This window comes from Anomaloglossus baeobatrachus, chromosome 2 (assembly GCF_048569485.1).
Source record: "Anomaloglossus baeobatrachus isolate aAnoBae1 chromosome 2, aAnoBae1.hap1, whole genome shotgun sequence".
NCBI lineage: Eukaryota > Metazoa > Chordata > Amphibia > Anura > Aromobatidae > Anomaloglossus > Anomaloglossus baeobatrachus.
This window is the reverse complement of record NC_134354.1, coordinates 126,592,711-126,618,634: the sequence shown is the minus strand read 5'-3', so window position 1 is coordinate 126,618,634 and position 25,924 is coordinate 126,592,711. Positions and strand designations below refer to the sequence as shown.

The 25,924-nt window shown below is 46.1% G+C and overlaps 1 protein-coding gene across 2 annotated transcripts in view; it reads left to right on the top strand.

The window, feature by feature from the left end:
- INPP5K (inositol polyphosphate-5-phosphatase K) overlaps positions 1-21,142 on the top strand; it is a 115,161-nt gene extending 94,019 nt beyond the window's left edge. For both annotated transcript variants that reach the window (XM_075335327.1, XM_075335326.1), the window contains 2 exons: positions 1,121-1,225; positions 14,054-21,142. In XM_075335327.1, coding sequence (XP_075191442.1) covers positions 1,121-1,225; positions 14,054-14,146 — 198 coding nt within the window. In that variant the 3' untranslated portion in view covers positions 14,147-21,142. The remainder of the gene's footprint in view (positions 1-1,120; positions 1,226-14,053) is intronic.
- The last annotated feature ends 4,782 nt before the right edge of the window (positions 21,143-25,924 follow it).

Genomic DNA, 25,924 nt, shown 5'->3' with positions numbered 1-25,924 from the left:
CACACAATATATTCTGGGTGACACTAGCGCACACACTATATTCTGGGTGACACTAGCACACACACTATATTCTGGGTGACACTAGCACACACACTATATTCTGGGTGACACTAGCACACACAATATATTCTGGGTGACACTAGCACACACACTATATTCTGGATGACACTAGCACACACAATATATTCTGGGTGACACCAGCACACACAATATATTCTGGGTGACACTAGCACACACAATATATTCTGGGTGACACCAGCACACACAATATATTCTGGGTGACACCAGCACACACAATATATTCTGGGTGACACTAGCACACACACTATATTCTGGGTGACACTAGCACACACAATATATTCTGGGTGACACTAGCACACACAATATATTCTGGGTGACACCAGCACACACAATATATTCTGGGTGACACCAGCACACACGATATATTCTGGGTGACACTAGCACACACAATATATTCTGGGTGACACCAGCACACACAATATATTCTGGGTGACACCAGAACACACAATATATTCTGGGTGACACCAGCACACACAATATATTCTGGGTGACACCAGCACACACGATATATTCTCGGTGACACTAGCGCACACACTATATTCTCGGTGACACTAGCACACACACTATATTCTGGGTGACACCAGCACACACAATATATTCTGGGTGACACCAGCACACACAATATATTCTGGGTGACACCAGCACACACGATATATTCTGGGTGACACTAGCACACACAATATATTCTCGGTGACACTAGCACACACACTATATTCTCGGTGACACTAGCACACACACTATATTCTGGGTGACACCAGCACACACAATATATTCTGGGTGACACCAGCACACACAATATATTCTGGGTGACACCAGCACACACAATATATTCTGGGTGACACTAGCACACACAATATATTCTGGATGACACTAGCACACACAATATATTCATGTAATCTAATTTTTGCAATTCCTGATTGTATAGGACAGATAAATAGGGGTTTTCCACATACAGGATTATGTAGAATCCCCATTTCATTATGCTGAATTATCTAATTAAGTTCTAGAATATAACCTTTTAATTGTTGCCACATTATAGGTTTACATTAATGCTGATGAAATTCCACTTGATGGAGGTGAATTTCTGTTGGGCTATTTCTGTCATAATTTGCAGTGTTTGGCCGGCATCAGTGAGCCTTTCCAGGTATGTGACCCAATTGCTTATGTCAGGGGTACAGCTGGGAGTGGGGTCGGAGAGAGCATATGGTTTATATACTGTGGGCTGGGCAGAGGGCCAATATGCCTGTGTGTGTTGGCCAATGTATTTGGATATATGGTTAGCTTAGCAAACTTAAAGGGAGTCTGTTATCAACAAGATGCAAACTTTAATTACTTAAGCATTTATATAAGGGACTTTGCCCCTATAAAAAAACATACCAACTGTATACATTTTAATGGCAGATAAATAATCTTTTATTTCATATGCAAATGAGAGCACTTCAGGGCACTGTTAAGCCCGCTACACACGCTTCAATATATCTCACAATCCGTCGTTGGGGTCAAGTTGTAAGTTGTATCGTTTGTGAGGTATCTGCGTGTGACATCTACGTGCGATCAGGATTGAACGCAAAACCGTTGATCGCAAACACATCGTATCTTTGTTTAGAATTGAGCGTTTTGTTGCAGGAACCTAGTCAATTGTAACGTGTGACATCCCTCATACGATTTTGGTGTCTGATGCTATGTGCGCAGGTGTGCGCTCTGCACCGCAGCTTAAAAAAGGTCCGCTTCAGAGCGCAGCTGAAAAGCTGCGTTCTGAAGCGCCTCACAATGTCTGTCATTCACTAATCTCTGTCAGTCGGTCACTATCTCTGTCCCTCACTCTCTGTCCATGTCAGTCTATCCCCCTTTCTCATATACTCACCGATCCCCGATCCCCGGCGCTGCACGGCGTTCACACTGCTCCGGCGGCTTTTACTGTTTTGAAAAAGCCAGCCGCCCATTAAACAATCTCGTATTCCCTGCTTTCCCCGCCCACCGGCGCCTATGATTGGTTACAGTGAGACACGCCCCCACGCTGAGTGACAGGTGTCACACTGCACCCAATCACAGCAGCCGGTGGGCGTGTCTATACTGTGTAGTGAAATAAATAATTAAATAATTATAAAAAACGGCGTGCGGTCCCCCCCAATTTTAAAACCAGCTAGATAAAGCCATACGGCTGAAGGCTGGTATTCTCAGGATGGGGAGCGCCACGTTATGGGGAGCCCCCCAGCCTAACAATATCAGCCAACAGCCGCCCAGAATTGCCGCATACATTATATGCGACAGTTCTGGGACTGTACCCGGCTCTTCCCGATTTGCCCTGGTGCGTTGGCAAATCGGGGTAATAAGGAGTTATTGGCAGCCCATAGCTGCCAATAAGTCCTAGATTAATCATGTCAGACGTCTATGAGACACCTTCCATGATTAATCTGTAAATTACAGTAAATAAACACAGACACCCGAAAAAATCCTTTATTAGAAATAAAAAACACAAACATATACCCTGGTTCACCACTTTAATCAGCCCCAAAAAGCCCTCCATGTCCGGCGTAATCCAGGATGCTCCAGCGTCGCTTCCAGCGCTGCTGCATGGAGGTGACCGGAGCTGCAGAATACACAGCCGCTCCGGTCACCTCCACGCAGGTAATGAAGACAGCCGTGCGATCAGCTGAGCTGTCAGTGAGGTTACCCGTTGTCACTGGATCCAGCGGTGGCCGCGGGTAACCTCAGTGACAGCTCAGCTGATCGCGCTACTCACCTCAGTTGCTGCGTGGAGGTGATAGGAGCGGCGGTGAGTAGCGCTGTTTTTTATTTCTAATAAAGGATTTTTTTCGGGTGTGTGTGTTTTATTTACTGTAATTTACAGATTAATCATGGAAGGTGTCTCATAGACGTCTGACATGATTAATCTAGGACTTATTGGCAGCTATGGGCTGCCAATAACTCCTTATTACCCCGATTTGCCAACGCACCAGGGCAAATCGGGAAGAGCCGGGTACAGTCCCAGAACTGTCGCATATAATGTATGCGGCAATTCTGGGCGGCTGTTGGCTGATATTGTTAGGCTGGGGGGCTCCCCATAACGTGGAGCTCCCCATCCTGAGAATACCAGCCTTCAGCCGTATGGCTTTATCTGGCTGGTTTTAAAATTGGGGGGGACCGCACGCCGTTTTTTTTAATTATTTAATTATTTATTTCACACCTGTCACTCAGCGTGGGGGCGTGTCTCACTGTAACCAATCATAGGCGCCAGTGGGCGGGGAAAGCAGGGAATACGAGATTGTTTAATGGGCGGCCGGCTTTTTCAAAACAGTAAAAGCTGCCGGAGCAGTGTGAACGCCGTGCAGCATCGGGGATTGGTGAGTATGAGAGAGGGCTGCTAACTTCAGTCACTTAGGAGATTAGCGGTCACCGGTGAGTCCTTCACTGGTGACCGCTAATCAGGGCGCGACACAGACAGAGCCGCAGCATGACCGTGAAGTCGGGTGAAGTTCACCCGAGTTCATTCTGACAGTGCGGCTCTGTCTGTGTCTGCTGTCATCTGCCATTCAGCTCTGCTACATGGCTGTCTGTGTCTGCTGTTAGCGGCCATGTAGCAGAGCTGAACGGCAGATGACATAGTAAAAACGCATCTCTACACATTACACACGCTTGGCAAGTCAATAAATATAAAAAAAAAAAAAAAAAAAAAGGTGCCCAATGCATACGTCACAGAACACATGATCTAAAGGATCGCACACAAAATTGATCAATTTAACATAGACTACTAACGCACGTGTGACAGCAAATGACCGACCTACGTGCAATCTCATAAGATCCCGTATGCAACCTGGGCGTGTCACATCGCAAATGCGATTGTACAACTATTTGCAACGTGTAAAGTGGGCTTTAGGCTATGCGCGCACAATGCATTTTTCGCAGCGTTTTTGCGCGTTTTTTGGGTGCGTTTATGCTCAGAAAACTGCATGACTTTGCTTTCCCAGCAAAGTCTGAGTTTTCATTTTTGTAGTCTGCACACAGCGTTTTTTCTTAGCTGCGTTTTTGTGGTTCCCACAAAAACGCAACATTTCAATTATTTTTGCGTTTCTTTGTCGCTCCATTGGGAGACCCAGACAATTGGGTGTATAGCTTCTGCCTCTGGAGGCCACACAAAGTATTACACTTTTTAAAAGTGTAACCCCTCCCCTCTGCCTATACACCCTCCCGTGGATCACGGGCTCCTCAGTTTTATGCTTTGTGTGGAAGGAGGCACACATCCACTCATGCATTCTCATACTTAGTTATGTCGGATGGAAGAAAAGAGGACCCCGATGGGGTCCCCGGCATGTTCTCCCTTCTCACCCCACTATGTCGGCGGTGCTGTTAAGGTTGAGGTACCCATTGCGGGTACGGAGGCTGGAGCCACATGCCGTCTCCTTCACCATCCCTTATGCGGCTCTGGGAGAAGTGGGATCCTAAGCGGTCATCCATGTGCTGGGACCGTGCTCCATCCGCAGCCCCTGGAGGAACCTGCCGGACCGGAGCTTCTTCACCCCCAGGGACCGGGCCCTGCAACTTGAAGGTACTCTGTGTCCCCATGTGGGGACTGTACAGGGTGGGTCGCACCTTCTCCCCGGAAGCCGCGGTAGTTCCGTCCGTTATCTTTTCGGCGGACTTCCGCGCCGACCGTGCCTGCTTGTCGGGCGCGGCCTTAAATTTAGTCCCCGGCTTCGCCGCGGCCTAATCGCAAAAAATCCCGAGCCTGCCTGTCAGGAGTAAGGGCGGGATTACCGACATGACGTCGGATTTGAGGGCTGGAGCATCTTGCATGTCTCACTCCCCCCTCATTGACCACTTAGGGGACTCCAGATTCCCGCTCTTTGCTAGCGCCGCCCTCGGCTCCACTCCCCCCCCTGTGAGCTCCGGTGGACATTTTTGGCGTCCTGCCGGTGGATGCTAATCAGCGGCAAAGCTCTGCAGCTTCGGGGGATTCACGACAGGGAATCTGGAGGACACACTCCGCTCGTTAGCGGTTGGTAAGCCACACCGGTCACTCGGTGCTGGTCCCTCTAGGGTGCCGGGATATATATATATATATATATATATATATATATATATATATATATATATATATATATATATATATATATATATATATATATATATATATATATATATATAATATATAATATATAATAGGTATATATATATCTGTTTGGAAAGGCTGTATACCCTTTTCCCATTATAACCTCAGTGGTCACTCTCCTAAGAGACTACAGCATGTCGTCCACAAGGAGCAAAGCTACTAAGGCACAGGTTTTTTTCGCGGCCTGTACCTCTTGTGGGGCTATGTTGCCTGCGGGATCCACCTACCCTCACTGTGATCAATGCTCGACTCCTGCCATTCTTGCTCAGCTGGAGCCTAGGGCACTGGTGGGCCCCTCGGCTTAGGTAGATCTCCCTGCTCCCCCTGAGCAGTCAGCAGGGACAGAGTCACCGTCATTGACCTCTTTCGCTGAGAAACTCTCTGTCACTTTCTCAATCCATTGCGCAGTCTATGGACAAATGGTCATCTAAGCTCCTTGAGGCATTGCAGTCCAGACCGGGCTCTTCACAGGCCCCGGCCCCTGTTAGTTTGTCTCCCCCAGGGCCTTCTCGGTCCGCGCCGCAGCGCGCTCCCAGGATAACCCCTAGGTCCCAGGCGGAGGACTCCTGCCCGGATCGCAGTCCCAGACCGGCTAAGCGGCCTCGCTGGGACTCTTCCCCGGCCTCCTCACGCTGCTCTGGATCCCAGCTTGAGGACTCTCAGGATGACGAGGCGGACGTGGGAGCTCAACCTTGATACCCCCGAGGGGGACGCCTTAGTAAATGATCTTATCTCGTCCATCAACCAGGTGTTGGATCTCTCTCCCCCGCCCCCACCTGTAGAGGAGGCGGCTTCTCAGCAGGAGAAACACCAATTTCGATTCCCTAAACGTACGCGCAATACGTTTTTTGATCACTCTAACTTCAGGGATGCTGTCCAGAAGCCCAGAGCGGTCCCGGACAAGCGTTTTGCTAAATGGCACTCTGACACGCGTTATCCCTTTCCACCTGAAGTCGTTAAGGGCTGGGCACACTCTCCCAAGGTGGATCCTCCAGTCTCTAGATTGGCTGCTAGGTCCGTTGTGTCTGTTGCCGATGGCTCATCCCTGAAGGATGCCACTGACAGACAGAGCTCTTGGTGAAGTCTATTTATTAGGCCACGGGCGCATCTTTCGCCCCGGCCTTTGCGGCAGAGTGGGCTCTCCAAGCAATCTCGGCATGTCTGACTGAGATTAATGCTGTCACGCGGAATTCTGCTCCGCATGTTTCTTCCTTAACCTCTCAGGCATCAGCGTTTTCGTCCTACGCCATGAACGCCGTCCTGGACTCCGCTAGCCGTACGGCCGTGGCATCCGCTAACTCCATGGCTGTCCGCAGGGCCATGTGGCTGCGCGAATGGAAAGCAGACTCTGCTTCCAAAAGGTTCTTAACTGGTTTGCCTTTTTCTGGCGAACGTTTATTTGGCGAACGGTTGGATGAGATTATTAAGGAATCCTCGGGAAAGGACTCCTCCTTACCCCAGTCCAAACCTAAGAGACCTCAGCAGAGAAAAATCCAATTGAGGTTTCTGTCCTTTCGTCCCTCCGCCAAGCCCCAATCCTCTTCGTCCAACCGGCCGGAGAAAGGCCAGAGGAACTCTTATGCGTAGCGGTCCAAGTCACGCCCCCAAAAGGCCGCAGGAGGCACTGCCTCCAAGACGGCCTGCTCATGACTCTCGGCCTCACCTAGCCACATCCTCGGTCGGTGGCAGGCTCTCCCGCTTTGGAGACTCCTGGTGGCCACACGTTCAAGACCGATGGGTGAGAGACATTCTGTCTCATGGTTACAGGATAGAGTTCAGCTCTCGACCTACGGCTCGTTTCTTCAGAACCTCCCCGCCCCCCGCACAGGCCGACGCACTTTTTCAGGCAGTGGACGCTCTAAAGGTAGAAGGAGTTGTGATCCCCGTTCCCCTTCAGGAACGTGGTCGCGGTTTTTACTCCAACTTGTTCGTGGTGCCAAAAAAGGACGGGTCATTCCGGCCCGTTCTGGACCTCAAGCTGCTCAACAGACATGTGAGAACCAGACGGTTTCGGATGGAATCTCTCCGTTCGGTCATCGCTTCGATGTCACAGGGAGACTTCCTAGCATCGATCGACATCAAGGATGCTTATCTCCATGTTCCGATCGCACCCGAACATCAACGTTTCCTGCGTTTCGCCATCGGGGACAAACACCTCCAGTTCGTCGCATTGCCCTTCGGCCTGGCGACAGCCCCACGGGTTTTCACCAAAGTCATGGCATCCGTCGTGGCGGTCCTGCACTCTCAGGGCCACTCGGTGATCCCCTACTTGGACGATCTCCTAGTCAGGGCCCCTTCTTGGGTGGAGTGTCAACAAAGTCTTACCGTCACTCTGGCGACTCTCCAACAGTTCGGGTGGATCATCAATTTCCCGAAATCCACGTTGACGCCGACCCAATCACTGACTTACCTCGGGATGGAGTTTCATACCCAGCAAGCGTTAGTCAAGCTACCGCGTGACAAACAGCTTTCTCTGCAGGCGGGGGTGCAATCACTTCTTCGGAGTCAGTCACACCCCTTAAGGCGCCTCATGCACTTCCTGGGGAAGATGGTGGCAGCTATGGAGGCAGTGCCGTTCGCGCAATTCCATCTACGGCCAGTCCAATGGGAAATTCTTCGCAAATGGGACAAGAGTTCGGCTTCCCTCGACAAGAACATCTCTCGCTCCCTTGCAACCAAAACATCACTTCAGTGGTGGCTCCTACCCACATCTCTGTCTCGGGGAAAATCCTTCCTACCTCCAACCTGGGCCGTGGTCACCACGGACGTGAGCCTGTCAGGTTGGGGAGCGGTTTCTCTCCACCACAGAGCTCAAGGAACCTGGACTCCAATAGAATCGTCCCTTCAGATCAATATCCTGGAGATAAGGGCAGTTTACCTAGCCCTATTGGCCTTCCATCGGTGTCTGGAGGGCAGGCAGATCCGAATCCAGTCGGACAACGCCACTGCCGTCGCCTACATCAATCACCAAGGCGGCACTGGCAGCCGTCAAGCCTTCCAGGAAGTCCGGCGGATTCTGCAGTGGGTGGAAGTCACAGGCTCTTCCATCTCCGCAGTTCACATCCCGGGCGTAGAAAACTGGGAAGCAGATTTTCTCAGTCGTCAGGGCATGGACGCGGGGGAATGGTCTCTTCACCCAGACGTGTTTCAAGAGATCTGTCGCCGCTGGGGAACGCCGGACGTCGATCTCATGGCGTCACGACACAACAACAAGGTCCCGGCCTTCATGGCGCGGTCTCAGGATCACAGAGCTCTGGCAGCGGATGCTTTGGTCCAGGATTGGTCGCAGTTTCGACTGCCATATGTGTTTCCCCCTCTGGCAATGCTGCCCAGGGTACTACGCAAGATCCTGTCCGCCTGCCGTCGCGCCATTCTCGTCGCTCCAGACTTGCCGAGGCGGTCGTGGTACCCGGATCTGTGGCATCTCACGGTGGGTCAACCGTGGCCACTTCCAGACCGCCCAGACTTGCTGTCACAAGGGCCGTTTTTCCATCTGAATTCTGTGGCCCTCAACCTGACTGTGTGGCCATTGAGTCCTGGCTCCTAGCGTCTTCAGGGTTATCCCAGGATGTCATTGCCACCATGAGACAAGCCAGGAAGCCAACGTCCGCCAAGATCTATTACAGATCTTGGCAAATCTTCTTATCTTGGTGCTCTGATAACGGTTTTCCACCATGGCCGTTTGCCTTACCAACATTCCTTTCATTCCTACAATCTGGAATGGACAAGGGTTTGTCCCTCGGCTCTCTCAAGGGCCAAGTATCGGCGCTCTCCGTATTTTTTCAAAAGCGACTAGCTAGGCTTCCGCAGGTCCGCACGTTCCTGCAGGGGGTTTGCCACATGGTCCCACCTTACAAACGTCCGTTGGAACCTTGGGATCTTAACAGGGTCCTGACGGCTCTTCAAAAGCCGCCCTTTGAGCCGCTGCGGGAGGTCTCTATCTCCCGTCTTTCTCAGAAGGTGGCCTGCCTGGTGGCAGTCACATCACTTCGGAGAGTGTCTGAGCTTGCAGCGCTGTCATGCAAAGCTCCCTTCCTGGTCTTCCACCAGGATAAGGTGGTTCTGCGTCCTGTCCCGGAATTTCTCCCTAAGGTGGTATCCCCTTTTCATCTAAATCAGGTTATCTCCTTGCCTTCCTTTTGCCCTAATCCAATTCACCAGTGTGAAAAGGATTTGCACTTTTTGGATCTTGTGAGAGCACTCCGGGTCTACGTGTCTCGCACGGCGCCCCTGCGCCATTCAGACGCGCTCTTTGTCCTTGTCGCTGGCCAGCGTAAGGGCTCTCAGGCCTCCAAGTCCACCTTGGCTCGGTGGATCAAGGAACCGATTCTCGAGGCCTACCGTACTTCTGGGCTTCCGCTCCCTTCAGGGTTGAAAGCCCATTCTACCAGAGCCGTAGGTGCGTCCTGGGCATTGCGGCACCAGGCGACGGCTCAGCAGGTGTGTCAGGCAGCTACGTGGTCTAGTCTGCACACTTTCACGAAGCACTATCAAGTGTATACCTATGCTTCGGCAGACGCCAGTCTAGGTAGGCGAGTCCTCCAGGTGGCGGTTGCCCACCTGTAAGAGGGGGCCATTTTCAGCTCTTTTTATTGAGGTATTGTTTTACCCACCCAGGGACTGCTCTTGGACGTCCCAATTGCCTGGGTCTCCCAATGGAGCGACAAAGAAAAAGGGAATTTTGTTTACTTACCGTAAATTCCTTTTCTTCTAGCTCCTATTGGGAGACCCAGCACCCACCCCTGTGCCCTTCGGGCTGGTTGTTCTTTTGTGTACACATGTTGTTCTTGTTGATTTGTTCTATTGGTTCATGGTCTTCGCTTCTCCGAACATCCTTCGGATTGAATTTACCCTTGACCAATTTATAAGTTTTCTCCTTCCTGCTTTTGCACCAAAACTGAGGAGCCCGTGGTCCACGGGAGGGTGTATAGGCAGAGGGGAGGGGTTACACTTTTAAAAAGTGTAATACTTTGTGTGGCCTCCAGAGGCAGAAGCTATACACCCAATTGTCTGGGTCTCCCAATAGGAGCTAGAAGAAAAGGAATTTACGGTAAGTAAACAAAATTCCCTTTTTTTCACTGCGTTTTCCACCCATTGAGTTCAATGAGATGTTATAGCTGCATTTTAGTGCGTTTCTATGACTAAAAACGCAGCTATAAACGCAAGAGGTGGGTATTAAAGTGACATGTACAGGAAGAGGATTCCTTCTGTTGGTAAACACAGAAGCGTGAATCCTCCCGGTACCGCCACCGCTGCTTTCACCTCCTGTCCGGCGCCATGTCCGCTCCCGTGCGGCGCCATGTCCGGACTGGAGGTGGAAGTAGCTGCGAAATCAAAAGTGAACAGTAGAAAAAAAAATGTCATAGTCACCTGTCTGCAGACTCCCCATGTCTGCTCCCAGCTTCTCTTCCCATTACCGCCACTCCCGCTCCGGCTGTGTGCAGAATCCCGGGACACATCCCAGCGCTGCAGGACCTGGCGATGATCACCTGACGCATCAGCTGATCGTAAGTCTCGCGGTGACGCCGGCTTTTTACCGCCAGGCCGGCTTAAACTATCAGCTGATGCCATCAGGAGACCGCATCGCTGATTACCGGCAGCTCCTGGAGCGATCGGACGGGAGTCTGCACAGAAGTGTGTATTTTTTTTTTTTTGTACTGATACATCAGCTGATTGTATAAATGGCTTTTATACAATCAGCTGATGTGTGATGTGCTTCACAGCCTTGAACCTGACACATCATCAGATCGCTTTGCCTTCCAGCAAACCGATCAGATGATATTGGATCAGGATTGGACGGCGCAGGACCCTTGACTCAGGATTACTGCGGAGGGGGGTTCTTTATTTCAATAAAGATGGAGTCACTAATTGTGTTGTGTTTTATTTCTAATAAAAAGATTATTCTGTGTGTTGTGTTTTTTTTTTATCTTTCCTAGAAATTCATGGTGGCCATGTCTAATATTGGCATGACACCATGAATTTCGGGCTTAGGGCCAGCTGATAATATACAGCTAGCCCTAACCCCATCATTACCCAGCGAGCCACCCGGCATCAGGGCAGCTGGAAGAGTTGGATACAGCGCCAGAAGATGGCGCTTCTATGAAAGCGCCATTTTCTGGGGTGGCTGCGGACTGCAATTCGCAGCGGGGGTGCCCAGAAAGCATGGGCACTCTGCACTGCGGATTCCAATCCCCAGCCGCCTAGTTGTACCTAGCTGGACCCAAAAATTGGGCGAAGCCCACGTCATTTTTTTTTTTTTTTAAATTATTTCATGAAATTCATGAAATAATTAAAAAAAAAGGACTTCGCTATATTTTTGGTTCCGAGCCAGGTACAAATAGGCAGCTGGGGGTTGGGGGCAGCCCGTACCTGCCTGCTGTACCTGACTAGCATGCAAAAATATGGCGAAGCCCACGTCATTTTTTTGGGGGGGAAAAAAACTCCTGCATACACTAGTGGATGGAGTATGCTGAGCTTTGTAGTTCTGCAGCTGTCTGCTCTCCTGCATACACTAGTGGAGAATGAAGAACATATTGAAGAAGGAAATGACATCAGACCTTTTTTTTTTTTTTTAACAATCTTTAATGGAATTGTTCACTGATAAAAAACGCAGTGAGCAAAAACGCAGCAAAAAACGGACCAAAACGGGGTAAAAACGCACTTGTTTTTTGCCGCATTTTTCGCCGCGATGCATTTTTGTGCGTTTTTTTGCCACAAAAACGCAGCGTCAAAAAACGCAGTGTGTGAACTTACCTTTTATGCTGTCCAATTTGCATGCCGAGCACTTTTCCTGATCTTGATTAACAATGCTCACGCTGATTGTGGGTGCGCTCTGATAGGCAACCCTGGTCTGCGGACGACGCTCAATACACTTCTGGGAGTATCCGTGTATTGAGCTGTGGCTGCAGACAGGAGCTAGAGCTCAGAGCACACCCACACTTTGTGCACACATGCACTGACACTGCATGCCACTGGGCTCCTTCAGAGTCAACACGCATGTGCAGGAATGACATCTTGAGTCCATTCAGCGCATACTCTGGGCAAGTGAGCCTTGTCAATCAAGATCAGGGAAAGCACCAAAGTGCCTCATTTGCATATGTAATAAAAGTAGATTTCTTTACTAATAAAGCACAAAAATGTATAATAGTGATATGATTTTTGTGGGACCAATTCCTCTATGTAAATGTTTTAAGTAGGAATTTACATTTTGGAGGGACTCCCTTTAAATTTTATATTGGTTAAATTAATGCATAGACATGCCTCTCCTTAGTTAGTTATTTCTTTTCCATAAAAGGCAAAAAGTTGTACCAAATTGAAAAGTTAAGACCAATCCTCAGATTGTTTTCTCGCGAAAGGTGGGGCGTGGGATCTGACAACTGAGCTTGTCCACGACTTTAAGGGGTGTTTTCAAGATTGAAACGGATATCCTATCCAAAAGATAGGGAATCTCTTTCTCATTAGTAGGAGGTCCAACCACCGTGATCTCCACTGATCCAGACAATTGGGGCTCAAATCCCCGGCTGAATGGAGCAGACATCGATCATGTGCGCTAAATGATTAGCCCCACTGAATGGAAATTAATCTGCACGGGTCAGCTTCAGATATCTTAGATATCGGGGTTGAACTTTTGTAATACTAAAAAGGATAACGTGTGTGTATGTATATGTAATATATATATATATATATATATATATATACACACCGTGTTTCCCCGAAAGTAAGACAGTGTCTCACTTTCTTTTTACCCCCAAAAGTGCCACTATGTCTTACTTTCGGGGTATGTCTTATATTGGAAAAAATCCCACAGCAATCGCAGCAAGTCTCCATGCAATGTACCGTATGGGGACTTGCCGCGATTGTGCCCTAAGTGTACCGCAAGTTAAGGAAACTTAACCACCAGCGGCTGCACATGAGGGCACTGAGGCTGTGTGATTCTGTATGTTGTCCATGGTCCTGATGGACCACGGACAACATTACTGCAACATTTCAACATTTCTCGGTAGCCGAGCGCTCAGCTGAGCGCCCGACCGCCGGCATGTGTCAGCTCTCAGCTGAGCGCTAAGCCGCCGGCATGTCAGGGCGTTCAGCTGAGCGCCAGACCGCCGGCATGTGTCAGCTCTCAGCTGAGCGCTTTGCCGGCGGCATCTCAGGGCGCTCAGCTGAGCACTTTGCCGCCGGCATGTCAGGGCTCTCAGCTGAGAGCTGTCACATGCCGGCGGCATGTCAGGGTGCTCAGCTGAGCGCTCGGCCGCCGGCATGTTAGGGCGCTCAGCTGAGCGCTTTGCCGGCGGCATGTCAGGGCGCTCAGCTGAGCGCTTTGCCGGCGGCATGTCAGGGCTCTCAGCTGAGAGCTGTCACATGCCGGCGGCATGTCAGGGTGCTCAGCTGAGCGCTCGGCTGCTGGCATGTTAGGGCGCTCAGCTGAGCGCTTTGCCGGCGGCATGTCAGGGCGCTCAGCTGAGCGCTCGGCCGCTGTAACTGTACTGTAAAGAGGAAGACAAAAAAAAAAATTTTTTTTACTACGTCTTACTTTCGGGGTACGTCTTACATTAGCCGACCCCCCCCCCAAAACCCCCACCTCTTGCGTATATATATATATATATATGTATGTATGTATGTATGTATGTATGTATGTATGTATGTATGTATATATATATATATATATATATATATATATATATATATGTGTATATATATATATATATATATATATATATATATATATATATATATAATAATTAGTGCAAGCCAAAAAATACATAATCAATTATGGATTTTTGTAAAGGATAAATCCTCTGTGTAAAGATGTCCTAAAATGCTCGATCTTCTAACCAATAACCTGTGTTTCCTCTTGTTATACAGATACAGCCAGGAAGGAACTTAACAGCAAAAGATGGCGTAGAAGGAACTGAAGATTCCATCAAGTCTGACATGTTCATGGGCGCTGGGTTTTAGAAGTCTTGTTAAGTGCTATGAGGTTCTTGAATGTTTGACAGCCTTGACTGCTTAGCTGCAAGGCAAGAATACAGCATCTGCTTAGCTTTCTTGATGTGTCAGCTAAATGTGTTTACACCCTCAAAAGAGAATATATCATATTATCACTGCATACAGCAGGACACCAATGGATAATTTAGGTTTTTTAATAATTTCAGATTACCTAGATGGTGTTATTTTTATTTGTGAATAGATGTCATTACATATAAATGCAGTCAACAGTTACTTTTAGCCAAAATACTTTGGTTATATGTAACTGTCTGACCTCTACATATTGTATCTTACATACAGATATGTCCAACTTTACCTTTTCATAAATTGTTAGTTAAGGACTCATATTTCCACAATACAAATTAATAATTTCTTAAATTATTGCTTTGGCTGCAAATTGCATCCCAACCGCAGGATGATCACACACAGCATAAACACATTCCGACAGAGTGTCAAAAAATTAGATTTATATGTTTTTTAAAAAGCTGGACACTATTCTCAGGATGTGTCAAGCTACGAGGAAAGGTAAGGAAGGACACATCTGTATATGTCCATGTTATTTCAATGCTGTATGTGCATCTGCTACTGATGACTATCTCCGGGACCGACTTAGTTGTTTCATGTCCCTCAATGTGCGCTGTATTTTATACATTTTACAGCCATATGTCTTTTATTGCTCTAACAGTTTCTATCCATTTTCTTTTTTGTTTGCAAAGTGACCTTGTCCCACATTTTGGTTGCACTTGTTAAAAAAAGATATACCCTAAAAGTTTACAGAATGTATAGATATTTTACCATGGGAATCCCAAGACTTTATATTTCACGTGATGAAACTGGGCATTTTGCACTGCCGAATATTAAAGAGGATTAGTATGTGCCCCATTATGTCTCAAAACGAATAGGTAAACTGCCACGTTCCCCCCCTCTGCCTCATCAGGGAACCAAAACTACGCAACAACCAGCTATAAGGCTTAGTGCAAAATCAAGCAACTATTAGGCTACTTTCACACTGGGTTTTTTACTTGCGTTAAGTGGTCCCATCGGGGCATCTGTCTGAACCGCCCCTCCCCCACCCCGCAAAATGTGTGCTCCCCCACCCCGTTAGCGTGTGCTCTGTCTTGGACCTTTTTTGCACATATACGTTTTCTGCAGACGAACCGAACACCTGAACGTAGTTGACTAAGTTCGGGTGTCCGTCTGCAGAAAACGTAAATCTGCAAAAATGGTGCAAGACAGCGCACACGCTAACAGAGCCAGCTCCATTATAGTCAATGGCCCTGTCGACGCATGCGTCCAAAACACGTTTTGAGGGGTGGGGGAGGGGCGGTTCGGACGGATGACCCGACGGGACCATTGAACGTAAGTAAAAACGCAGTGTGAAAGGGGCCTTAGCCGAACAGAGGTGTAACTTCTTTCCTATGTTCACACACAGCGTTTTTGCAGCAGATTTTTTTTTTTTATGCAAATAATATGCTGCGTTTTACAGTACCAGCAAAAGCTATGAGATTTCACACGCTTCTTATTTGTTTTGTTTATTTCCTTACTGAATTTTAGAGCTGTAGCATTTTTTAAAATCTGCAGCATGTAATTTCTTGTGTTTTTGCAGCAGTTTTTTTCACCCATGGAAATGGGAGAGTTCAAGAAACACAGAAAACGTTTTTTGGTGAATAAATCTAACTTATTAAACGTTTAAGTAAACAAATTACCATTTTTTTCTGATTATAAGACACTCTTTTCTTCCAACAAATTGGGGAGGAAAGTGAGGGGTGCTTCTTCCGAACGTAGCTTTCCGGAAGGTGGTGGAGAATAATGACAGGCGGCAGAGGCAGTGCTTCGGGCGCTGTGCTACGGGCACTGTGCTGGTGTTCACTACAGGCTTTGAGGCAGGGGCCATTTTGAAAATTTCAGCAGTGCAGGCTTCAAACAATGGCACCGGGAGTTCTCGGCTCAAGATCTCATCTGCATATGCCTGCCTCCAGCCCATTGATCTCCCAGCAGCAGGCTTAAAGAAAATGGCGCCGGATGTGGCACGTGTACACAGGAGATCTCCGCATGTCATTGTGCCGATAGCTCAAAATGCTGGTGCCATTCCTTTGAAGCCGGCACCGCCGACAGTCTCTGGATACTCCCTGCCTCACAGCACCAGCATCGAGCATCCAGGAAACCCGCAGCTTCATCGCACTCCCTACGCCCAGTGAGACACAACCGGAGTATAATACGGACCCCTTCTATTTTTCCTTATTTTTGTTTTATAAGGTTAAAAAAAAACCAAAACTATACATTATGTATTCCACTGATAACAATGCAGAATTTTTACTGCCAAGACAGCAGGTTTTGGCTTCAGAAAAAAAAGATTCTGCAGAAACGCTGAGTGTGTACATCGTCTAAAGAAGTGTCCAGACGTTGCCAAATTCTTGCAGACTTTCTAGGCTATGTGCCCACGCTGAGTACTTGGTGCAGACATTTTCTGCACTAAAGCGGGCTTTGCACGTTGCGACATCGCAAGCCGATGCTGCGATGTCGCACGCGATAGTCCCCGCCCCCGTCGCAGCAGCGATATCTTGTGATAGCTGGCGTAGCGAAAATTATCGCTACACCAGCTTCACATGCACTCACCTGTCCTGCGATCGTCGCTTTGGCCGGCGACCCGCCTCCTTCCTAAGGGGGCGGGTCGTGCGGCGTCATAACGACGTCACACGGCAGGCGGCCAATAGCGGCGGAGGGGCGGAGATGAGCAGGATGTAAACATCCCGCCCACCTCCTTCCTTCCGTATGGCGGTAGGTAGGAGATGTTCCTCGCTCCTGCGGCTTCACACACAGCGATGTGTGCTGCCTGCTGGAATGAGGAACAACATCGTACCTGTCGCGGCATCGGCATTATGGAAATGTCGGAGCCTGCACCGTTGATACGATAACGACGCTTTTGCGCTCGTTCATCATATCATCTAGGATTTACACACAACGACATCGCAAGTGACGCCGGATGTGTGTCACTTTCGATTTGACCCCACCGACATCGCACCTGCGATGTCGTAGTGTGAAAAGCCACCCTAAATCTGCATCTATATATATATTAGTGCTCACTTCAGTTATCCTATTCAGCTAAATCTGCATCTTCTGCCAGGAAAGCGCACCAAAAACATGGTGCGTTTTTCATAATGAAGTCAATGGGTGGAAATGCTGACAAATGCACCAAGAATTGACATGCTGCAGCTTCTTCTCTGCACCAAATCTGCAAGGAAAAAAGATGCACCATGCGCACAGCACTTCAGAATTCTCCTTGACTTTGCTGGGATAAGGATAGACCTGCACATTTGTGACACATCTGCACCCAAAAACACATAGAAAAACTGTGTAAGGCCATGTGCACATTTTTTGCCAGATATCCACAGGTTTTCCGCAGCAGCTAATCTGCCGAAATGTATTAGGATTTTGCAAAGGTTATGTCAAATTGTAACTGGATTTTTCTAGAGGGCTCTCTAATAACGTTTTCACTTAAAAATAAGGAAAGAAAAGGTGGAAACTGCGTATTTGTATGTGAATCTCCAATGGAAATTTTGGAAAGATTGCAAATTTCAAGACTGCACAAACACTGGAGTGTGAACATTTTATTAAAGTGAATGGATTGAAAATACAAGATATCTGCTGAAAATATGCAATGTAAATTGACATGCTGTGGAGGAAAAACAAACCACAGAGCGTGACCATTTCTGCAATTGCAAAACCTGCAGCTTGCGGATGAGATTTTTCCAAATCTGGTTCATTTAGTTGGAATTTTTATACTCTGCAGATTTACCATAACAAAATCCATACAGAATATGTGTGAACACGCCCTTGATGTTTGCGACCTTTGCCTAGCTAAAAATCCACTACAGATGATCGCAATCTATGATGCAGACACTTGAGATAACTTCAGATAATTATACTGCGCATTTAAAGGACTTTCAAGAACCAAAAATATCAGTGCCTTTGCTCCTTTTGCTGCGGGAAATATGATGAGCTCTATCTAAGCTTGCTCAGACTTTTGCGTAATGTATGCTTTGATCGTGGTTTACATGTGTTCACCATAAGGTGAATTTCTTCTAATGCCTTTAACAAGTCAGTATCTCCGGCATCTGTCTTTGATGAGGCATTCTCATCTGGGAGAAGAACATGAATGGGTTGAATTATTCTCCATGCTGAAGTATATAAAATCAGTTTCTGGCTTCAAGCCCCATATTGTTTTATTGATTCCCAGAAGGTTATCAGTGTATATAATGCACAAAGGGTACATTTACATGGTATAATAATGTTGTGAATCCGGTACCATTATTTAAAGGAGTCTTCCAATTTCAGACAAATGGATTGCAAACGTTACCTGTCATGTAAAAGAAAATTGGATAGTACACTCCTTTCCCAGGTCCACCACCATCTCTGCACTGCTGCCACTGCCTTCGTATGTTGGTTCATGTTGGCAGCTCACATCACCGCTGCAGCTAATCACTGAGCTCAGAGACTTGGCCAAGGTAGATGGCACAAGCAAGTAATGTGAGCTACCAACATGATGTCACCATTGGAGTCAAAACAGAGACCAAGTCAGCAGTGGAGAGCCAGTATTGGACCAGGGGAGGATGAGGATTATATGATTTTCTTATTTTAGATGCCAGTCAACGTTTGGGGTCCACTTTTGTAAAAGTGGAAGACCCCTTTAACTTCATCATCTGAATATACCTTTAAGGGAGTGTTCCTATCTTGTACATTTATGGCATACCCACAGTATAGGTTCCATTGGTGGAACCCGCATCTATCTCAAGAATGAGGCCCCTTTTGCTTACTGCTTTCAATGGAGAGGTGGTCTGAATTCCCATCACCTCTCCACCAATGGCAGCGCTTGTCAGGACCCCATTATAAGGGTAGATGTAAGTCTCCTTGGTGGGACCCACATTTACTATACATTTATGGTGTATATTGTGCGTATCCAATGTATGATATGGGAATATCTGTCGGATTTTTGCTGTGTGTCTAACCTGATAGGTATAAGCTGGTTATTGTGCCTTCTACTATACTATAGATTTCTAAGCTGCTGTGGGTTTATGATATTTTATCTCAGTTATATTAATAATGCTTCAGAATACTAGGATCATATTAATACTTTTTTATATGTGTATATTTCCAAACTTGGTACTTGTTATTTTAACAAAATATACTTTGGCTTTATTCACCCAAGCGGAGCAGAGTTCACCAATGATCATTTAGATCTGTGGGATGGTGTATCCGTTACACCAGTCAAGGCAGTGTTATACATGGAAGCCATGGCTGTAGAGTAAAGTCATCGTAGCCTGACGCACACAAGATGTTTATTTTTAGCTTTTTTTTTTTTTTTTTTTTTTACTTTATAATGTAATAGTCATGTTTTAATGGTAGAAATTATTATTGGCCAAATGTATGGACCAAAATATTCAGATCTAGCACTAAGTTCTACCTCTGCGGTAAATATTCAGAACCTAATGATACCACATGTCCCAATACGTGCTGCCCGATTCTGCTTCATCCAGGTCTCTTGCTCAAAGCGCCCTCCCATTAAGTTTTTTATTAATTAAATGTTTATATATGTGTATGTCGTGTAGTGTGGGTGTATTAACATACTCGCCTACTGCCGCTATCTCTGGTGTCCGGCGCCGTTCTTCTCCTATTCGGAGTAACGTTAATGTCGTTACAACTATCCGGCCCACTCTATACCCTATTTGTCAGCCAGAAGTCACTTTTACAATAAAAGCCTGTAGTGCGTCAGAACCAGGCTCCATGGTGTCACATTGTAAAAGTCACTTCAGGGTCATGCAGAGCGCAGCGTGACCTGGAGGAATCTGTAGAGCGGTGACGTCATTGATGAGAACGGTGCTGGAGACCAGAGAGAGTGTGCGTATATTAATACAATCACACTTCTTTGCATATACACAATTAATAAAAAACGTAATGGGAGGGATTTTTAAAAGAATATTCACGTTGAATATTTCAAAATATAACTCCATATAAAGTGTAATTTGCAGTTTCTGATTTACAGGCTGGACACAGACTCCTAGTATTAACTTGGGCCATAACCATAGTTGTAACGATGGTAATACTTGTCTTTGAAGACGTTGCCTCATGAAACCAACTCCCTTGAAAACATAACCAGGTTTCACTATCTCCTGACTATTACCAGTTATCAGTGAGAGAAGCCATATTTTGGAGGTCTCCGTAGAAGAATGAATGACTATCCTTGTATCACATGGACAGGCTGAGTCTGTCGGGGGCTGTTTTGTTTTTTTTTCTGGCTTACAAGAAAGGATCAAGATTGTGGAGAACGTTCTTTAATGACGTCCACATGGGCTAAGCTAATGTGGCACAGACCGGGATTGGCTTCTTGATACAGCTCTAAACATTAAATGTCAAACAATCTAGTGAAATGTTCTCCATACATTTTATTCCTGGACAATTAGGCTTGAATCACTTGTGGCAATTTTTTGGTGATGATTTGAAGACAAATCCAGGAGGAGTCTATTCGATTGGAATAGGAAAAAAAAACAAGGACTTATCTTTTTCTTCCTAACTGGATCCTCTTCAGGCTTTGGCTTAAAAACCTCAATCAAAAACTGCAAGTGTGATTCCAGCCTTATTCATACAAGCACTTTTGTGTACGTGAATGGTTCTTCTACCCAGAACCTGCTTTGTCCTTAATTGTTTTTAGAAGATAGGTTTATTATTTATTAGCTGAGATGTACATATTTTTATTATTGCATTTAGTAGATGTTCCCATCTGAATATTTTGCTATTTGAAAGTGTTATTGGGTTGCATTATGATGAAAGTAGTCAAACTGTCTGTTTTAATACAGATTATGGCATACATAACGTCTAGGGTTGTGTTTATATTCATACATTATGTCAGTGGATTTTGTTGTTGTTTTTTATTTTGGCTACTAACTAATAAATGTAAAGTTACAAAACTTTTCTTATATTGTATTGTTGTATTCTTTTCTTAGCTTGTTTTCATCAGACAGCTCTTTTATCACTGTCCCACGTAAGTGACAACTTTGATCAGTTGGGGTCTTGCTGGGTTCCTCACTAGAGATGAGCGAACCCACAGATTTTCAGATCTGGTCCGACTTGAACCCAAACATCTGCCCGGACGATGAACCCCATATAGGTCTATGGGGACTTGAACATTGTGCTATAAAATGGAGATAGAAAGGGCTAGGGAGATTAGAGCAGGATAGTTATACTTACCGAGTCTCCCACGCTGCCAAGATAAAGCTGGGGGCTAGTGTTCTCAGACTGGTGAGGCCTATGGTTATTGGGGCCTCCCCGAGCCTAAAAATAGCAGCTTGCAGTCGCCCAGAATTGTCGCATTCATTAGATGCTACAATTCTGGCACTTTACCCAGCTAATCCCAATTGCCTTGGTGCGGTGACAATCAGGGTAATATAAAGGGTTAAGGACAGCATACAGTTGTCACTAAGCACTTGATTAGTAATATGTAGGGTCTATGAGACCCCCCATCACTAATCCTGTAAGTGAAAAGAAATAAACAAACACCAAATTTTTTTTTTATTTGAAATAAAATACAAAAAAAAAAAAAAAATCACCTGTGAGTGGTGATGTCACTGAATTTATTTGCGGTCACTGCCCGAGGCTCCCACGGTACCCCACCTGTGACCAGACCAAGACTAACCAGCACATACAGGTCTTTCCACCCCTTCACCCTTAGGCCCTGTGCCCACGGGAGAAAATACCTGCGGATTTTTCTGCAGGTATTTCCATAGGGTCACCCAGCAGCTTCCCGGAATCCACAGCTATCCATTTATACGTATTTCATGCGGAATTGCTGCGGAAAACCTACGGAAATTGTTCGGAATTCCTGCTGTGCGTTATTCCGGCGGATTTTCCCCCTGTATCTCCATAGTAGAAAGGCAGAAAGTCCGCAGGACAATCTACAGGAATAATTGACATGCAGTTCTTTGCGGCAGCGGAAATTCCACAGCATTTTCCGCAGATGCAAAATCCGTAGCATATAAACAGCACAGACAAAATCACATAGGATAACATGGGGAGTCTGTGTACTTGCGCAAACCTGCGGATTTATCTGGAATATCTAGAAAATCTGCATTTTTTCCGCAGCAAAATCCGCAGGTATTTTCTCCCGTGAGCACAGGGCCTTGAACCTCTCTGTAGCAACTCAGCTGCTCTTTTGTATCAGCTGAGCTGCCTGAAGTGTAGGATGCGAATGACCAGTCCCGCCCAACTCTTCAGTGCCAGAGCCTTCTTACCGGGTTTCACAACACTGAGGCTAGCCACCTCGGTGATACATATCTGCCATCCAGGATCTTGCCATCTGCTTCCTCACATTGTTCATCAAAATTGATCTTTTGATACATTCTTTTTTTTCTTTTCTTTTCTCCCTTTTATTGAACACCTTTAACGACAACATATTTTAGTAAGCTCCATTTGAATTTATAATTTCCATGCTATTTTTTATTTTGTACATGGACTACACAATTCACGAACATTTTCCTCACAATACAAAACCACTGCCTAAAATATTTTTTTTATAAATAATTTTTTTTTTAAAGTTTTAGACTAAAATAATATATCCATTCCCCCAACTTAAAATCCTTTATCCTCAAATGTGAGAAATGTGTCTTTAGAAATACAAAAGATGAATAGAATATTTTGTTAATAAAATTAAGTACAAAATCACATTCCGGGGGGGCGTGGCTTAGCTGGGGAAGAAGAAGGATGCACATGGAGGAGCTCCTGCATCTCAATTTGTAATCTAGTGACATCCAACGCCGATCCTTAAGAAAAAGTGGCCCCAAAACAAAATCCATCTCCCTACATCTGCTGTGGAGCCCAGGAAAACAACTTTGGAGCGTTGTGGAGACTGAGTGAGTAGCGGCCTGATTACAGTGCTGAAGCCAGGGCCTAAAGTAGCAGCCATACCAACCATACAACTACCAGTCCCCAGAGACTAGGAGGGTGCAGCAGCACTGCGATTTACTGACAGAAGAAGCATTGCTCCAAGCTCCCTCCTGCCCCACTGCCTGCAGGGACTGAGGGAGAAGGCCAGAAGAGAGAGGGCTTGCTAGATGTATGGGAGCAGCTGCCATTAGAATCCAGCAGAGAGGCACAGCACCTGCACCACTCCAACCTCCCTCCCCCCTTCATTTCTCTTGGCTGGAGCTAGAGAGAGGGGCTCTGGAGGAGAGGAGACCTGCGCCCAAGGATAAATATCACCTATTTGCTCCTGGATTGGGTTGCCACCTGAGAGAGTGGGGCCCCAAGTTCCCCCTGCACCACCATTTGTAACGCTGTGAGGAGAGGGAGACTGCTGATAGCAGAGCACAGCAGATAGCTACACCATCAATCAGCAGAGGTGCCTGGAAAACAGGAACAGAGACACTGGCCTGGGATCCACTCCTGTACTGGGGTTTACAGAGAGGAGGGGAAGGCTCAGGGAGAGGAGACAGAACTGTAAGGGGTTAAGTTCCTAGGACAGCACCAAGACCAGAGCAGCCTGCTTCCCTCCCCCGTGCTCATCTGGACAATAAAAAACCAGCACAGGGGAAATTTAACTCATCCCAAGCTGCCTGTTGCTGGATCGCAGATGCTGCTCACCCCATGTTAATGCAGCAAAACGTAAGTGGCTGGACATAAAACCCCTCTAGGTTATACATTGATATATAAAAAATACAGCTAGAGCTGACGATTCTAAGCATACAACAAACAGAAGCTCCAGTATAAGGTGCAAGAACAATGTGCAACAGTGGTGAACAGTGACATCTAGTGGTCAAGATAAGAAAAGGGCTGCAGCAGCTGAGATATAGAAAGTTAAAAGGGGAAAGGAAAAAAAAAAAAAAAAGAGGACAAGCTTACTCCAAATGCGTTAACCCAACCTACTTTCTCCCAGCAAAGTTCTATTAAGACTAGGTCTAGAAAATGGAGAAAAACTACAAATTACAATTTGACGAGCCAAACAAAACCCTGAAAACTCCAAAGAAGAACCAGGAAAGGGGTAAATCTAAAAAACAACACACCCAAGAGATGTCAGCACAAAAATCCAGACAAGCACCAACCACCAACTTCACACTGTCAGACAGTGATGAGGATGAAGAGACACTAAGCGGAAATGCCAATCTCATGGAACATATCAAAGCCCTTCCTACAGCAAACTGCATCAGAAACCTATTTAAGGAATTCACGCAGACCATAAAAGAAGAGATGGCTGAACTTAAAAGCGACATAAAACAGATCTATACAAGAGTCCATACCCTTGAAAACGACTTTGACCAAATTACAACGCACTCAGAGAGAGTGACAGAAATCCTGATCGAAAATCAAAAAGAGATCTTCTTGCAAAAACTTCACATAGATGATCTCGAGAACAGGTCCAGAAGGAATAACCTTCGAATTCGAGGATTACCAGAATCAGTAGAAGACAAAGACATTCACACAGCCCTTACACAGATATTTAATACTCTACTTGGCAAAGAAGAAACCATTGACATAGGGTTAGAAAGAGCCCACAGAGTTTACAAACCCAAAACTGCAAACTGGGATAAACCAAGGGATGTTCTATGTTGTTTACAAAGCTTTAAAATAAAGGAACAAATCTACCAAAAAGCGAGATACACCCGCAAGATTGAATATGAAGAGACAGAAATACAAATCTATCAGGACCTTTCAAAGCTTACTTTAGATCTGAGAAGACAATTACAGCCCTTAACAAAAACACTGAGAGAAAAAAATATAATTTACAGATGGATGTTTCCTTTTGGTTTAGCCATCACCTTTGACAACAAAAATCTAATAATCAGAACTCCAGACGATCTTCCCTCTGTCCTCAATAAGTTGGACTTAATGCATATAAAGATACCAGATTGGACCTCCGCTGAAGATTTCCTTCACTTGCCTGCACTACCTAAACGTGACAAATGGACCACAACATCACCACCCAGAGCAAGTAAAGTGAGAAAACTGAATCAGGGGCCAAAGAAGACTCCAAGAAAAAGACAAGGGGAACAAGATGAAAATGGATGATGACTCTCCAATACCTTTTATATACCTGACCTCATCATTCAAGTTTAAGAAATACCCTGATGAGAAACGGAAAAGAAAAGATATTCATATAAAAAAAATCCTTTTTTATTTTTTTTTATTTTTTTTTCCTCTCTCTCTCTCTCCTTCCTCTCCCTCTGTTAACCTTCCACCCAACGTTTTCGTTCGGGGGAGGAGGAGAGAATTGGAGAGAAGTCGTAGTTTTGTCTAAGTTTACCACATGATTGCGTATGTTCCCAATTCAGTTCCTGTTCTAAAGACATTACATTTGTTGAAATAGAGACATCGGGACTTAGTCCTCTTTCTATCTGCCTGTGATTTGTGCATATCGTTCAATCAAATCACAATTCTACAAAGAACTCTCTTGGACGCTCATGACCTCTATCCTCATCGTTCAAGCAACAGAACCGAAGACCATTGGTTGTAACTATACAAATATGGAATGTTTGCTTTAATTGGTTATTATTTATCATTTATAACTGACTTGTTATCTCACCCTCTTACATTACATTTACTGATAAGACTTAGCTGGGAGATAGTGCCCCCTAGTTCACTTCACTGAAAGTGTCAAGTACATATACTGTCTAAAAGTACTACATCCTAGGTCCACGCCCCCACGGACCGGAAAATCCACTATTGCAGATTACACTGGAAGGGATTGGCTTGGCTTACCCTATC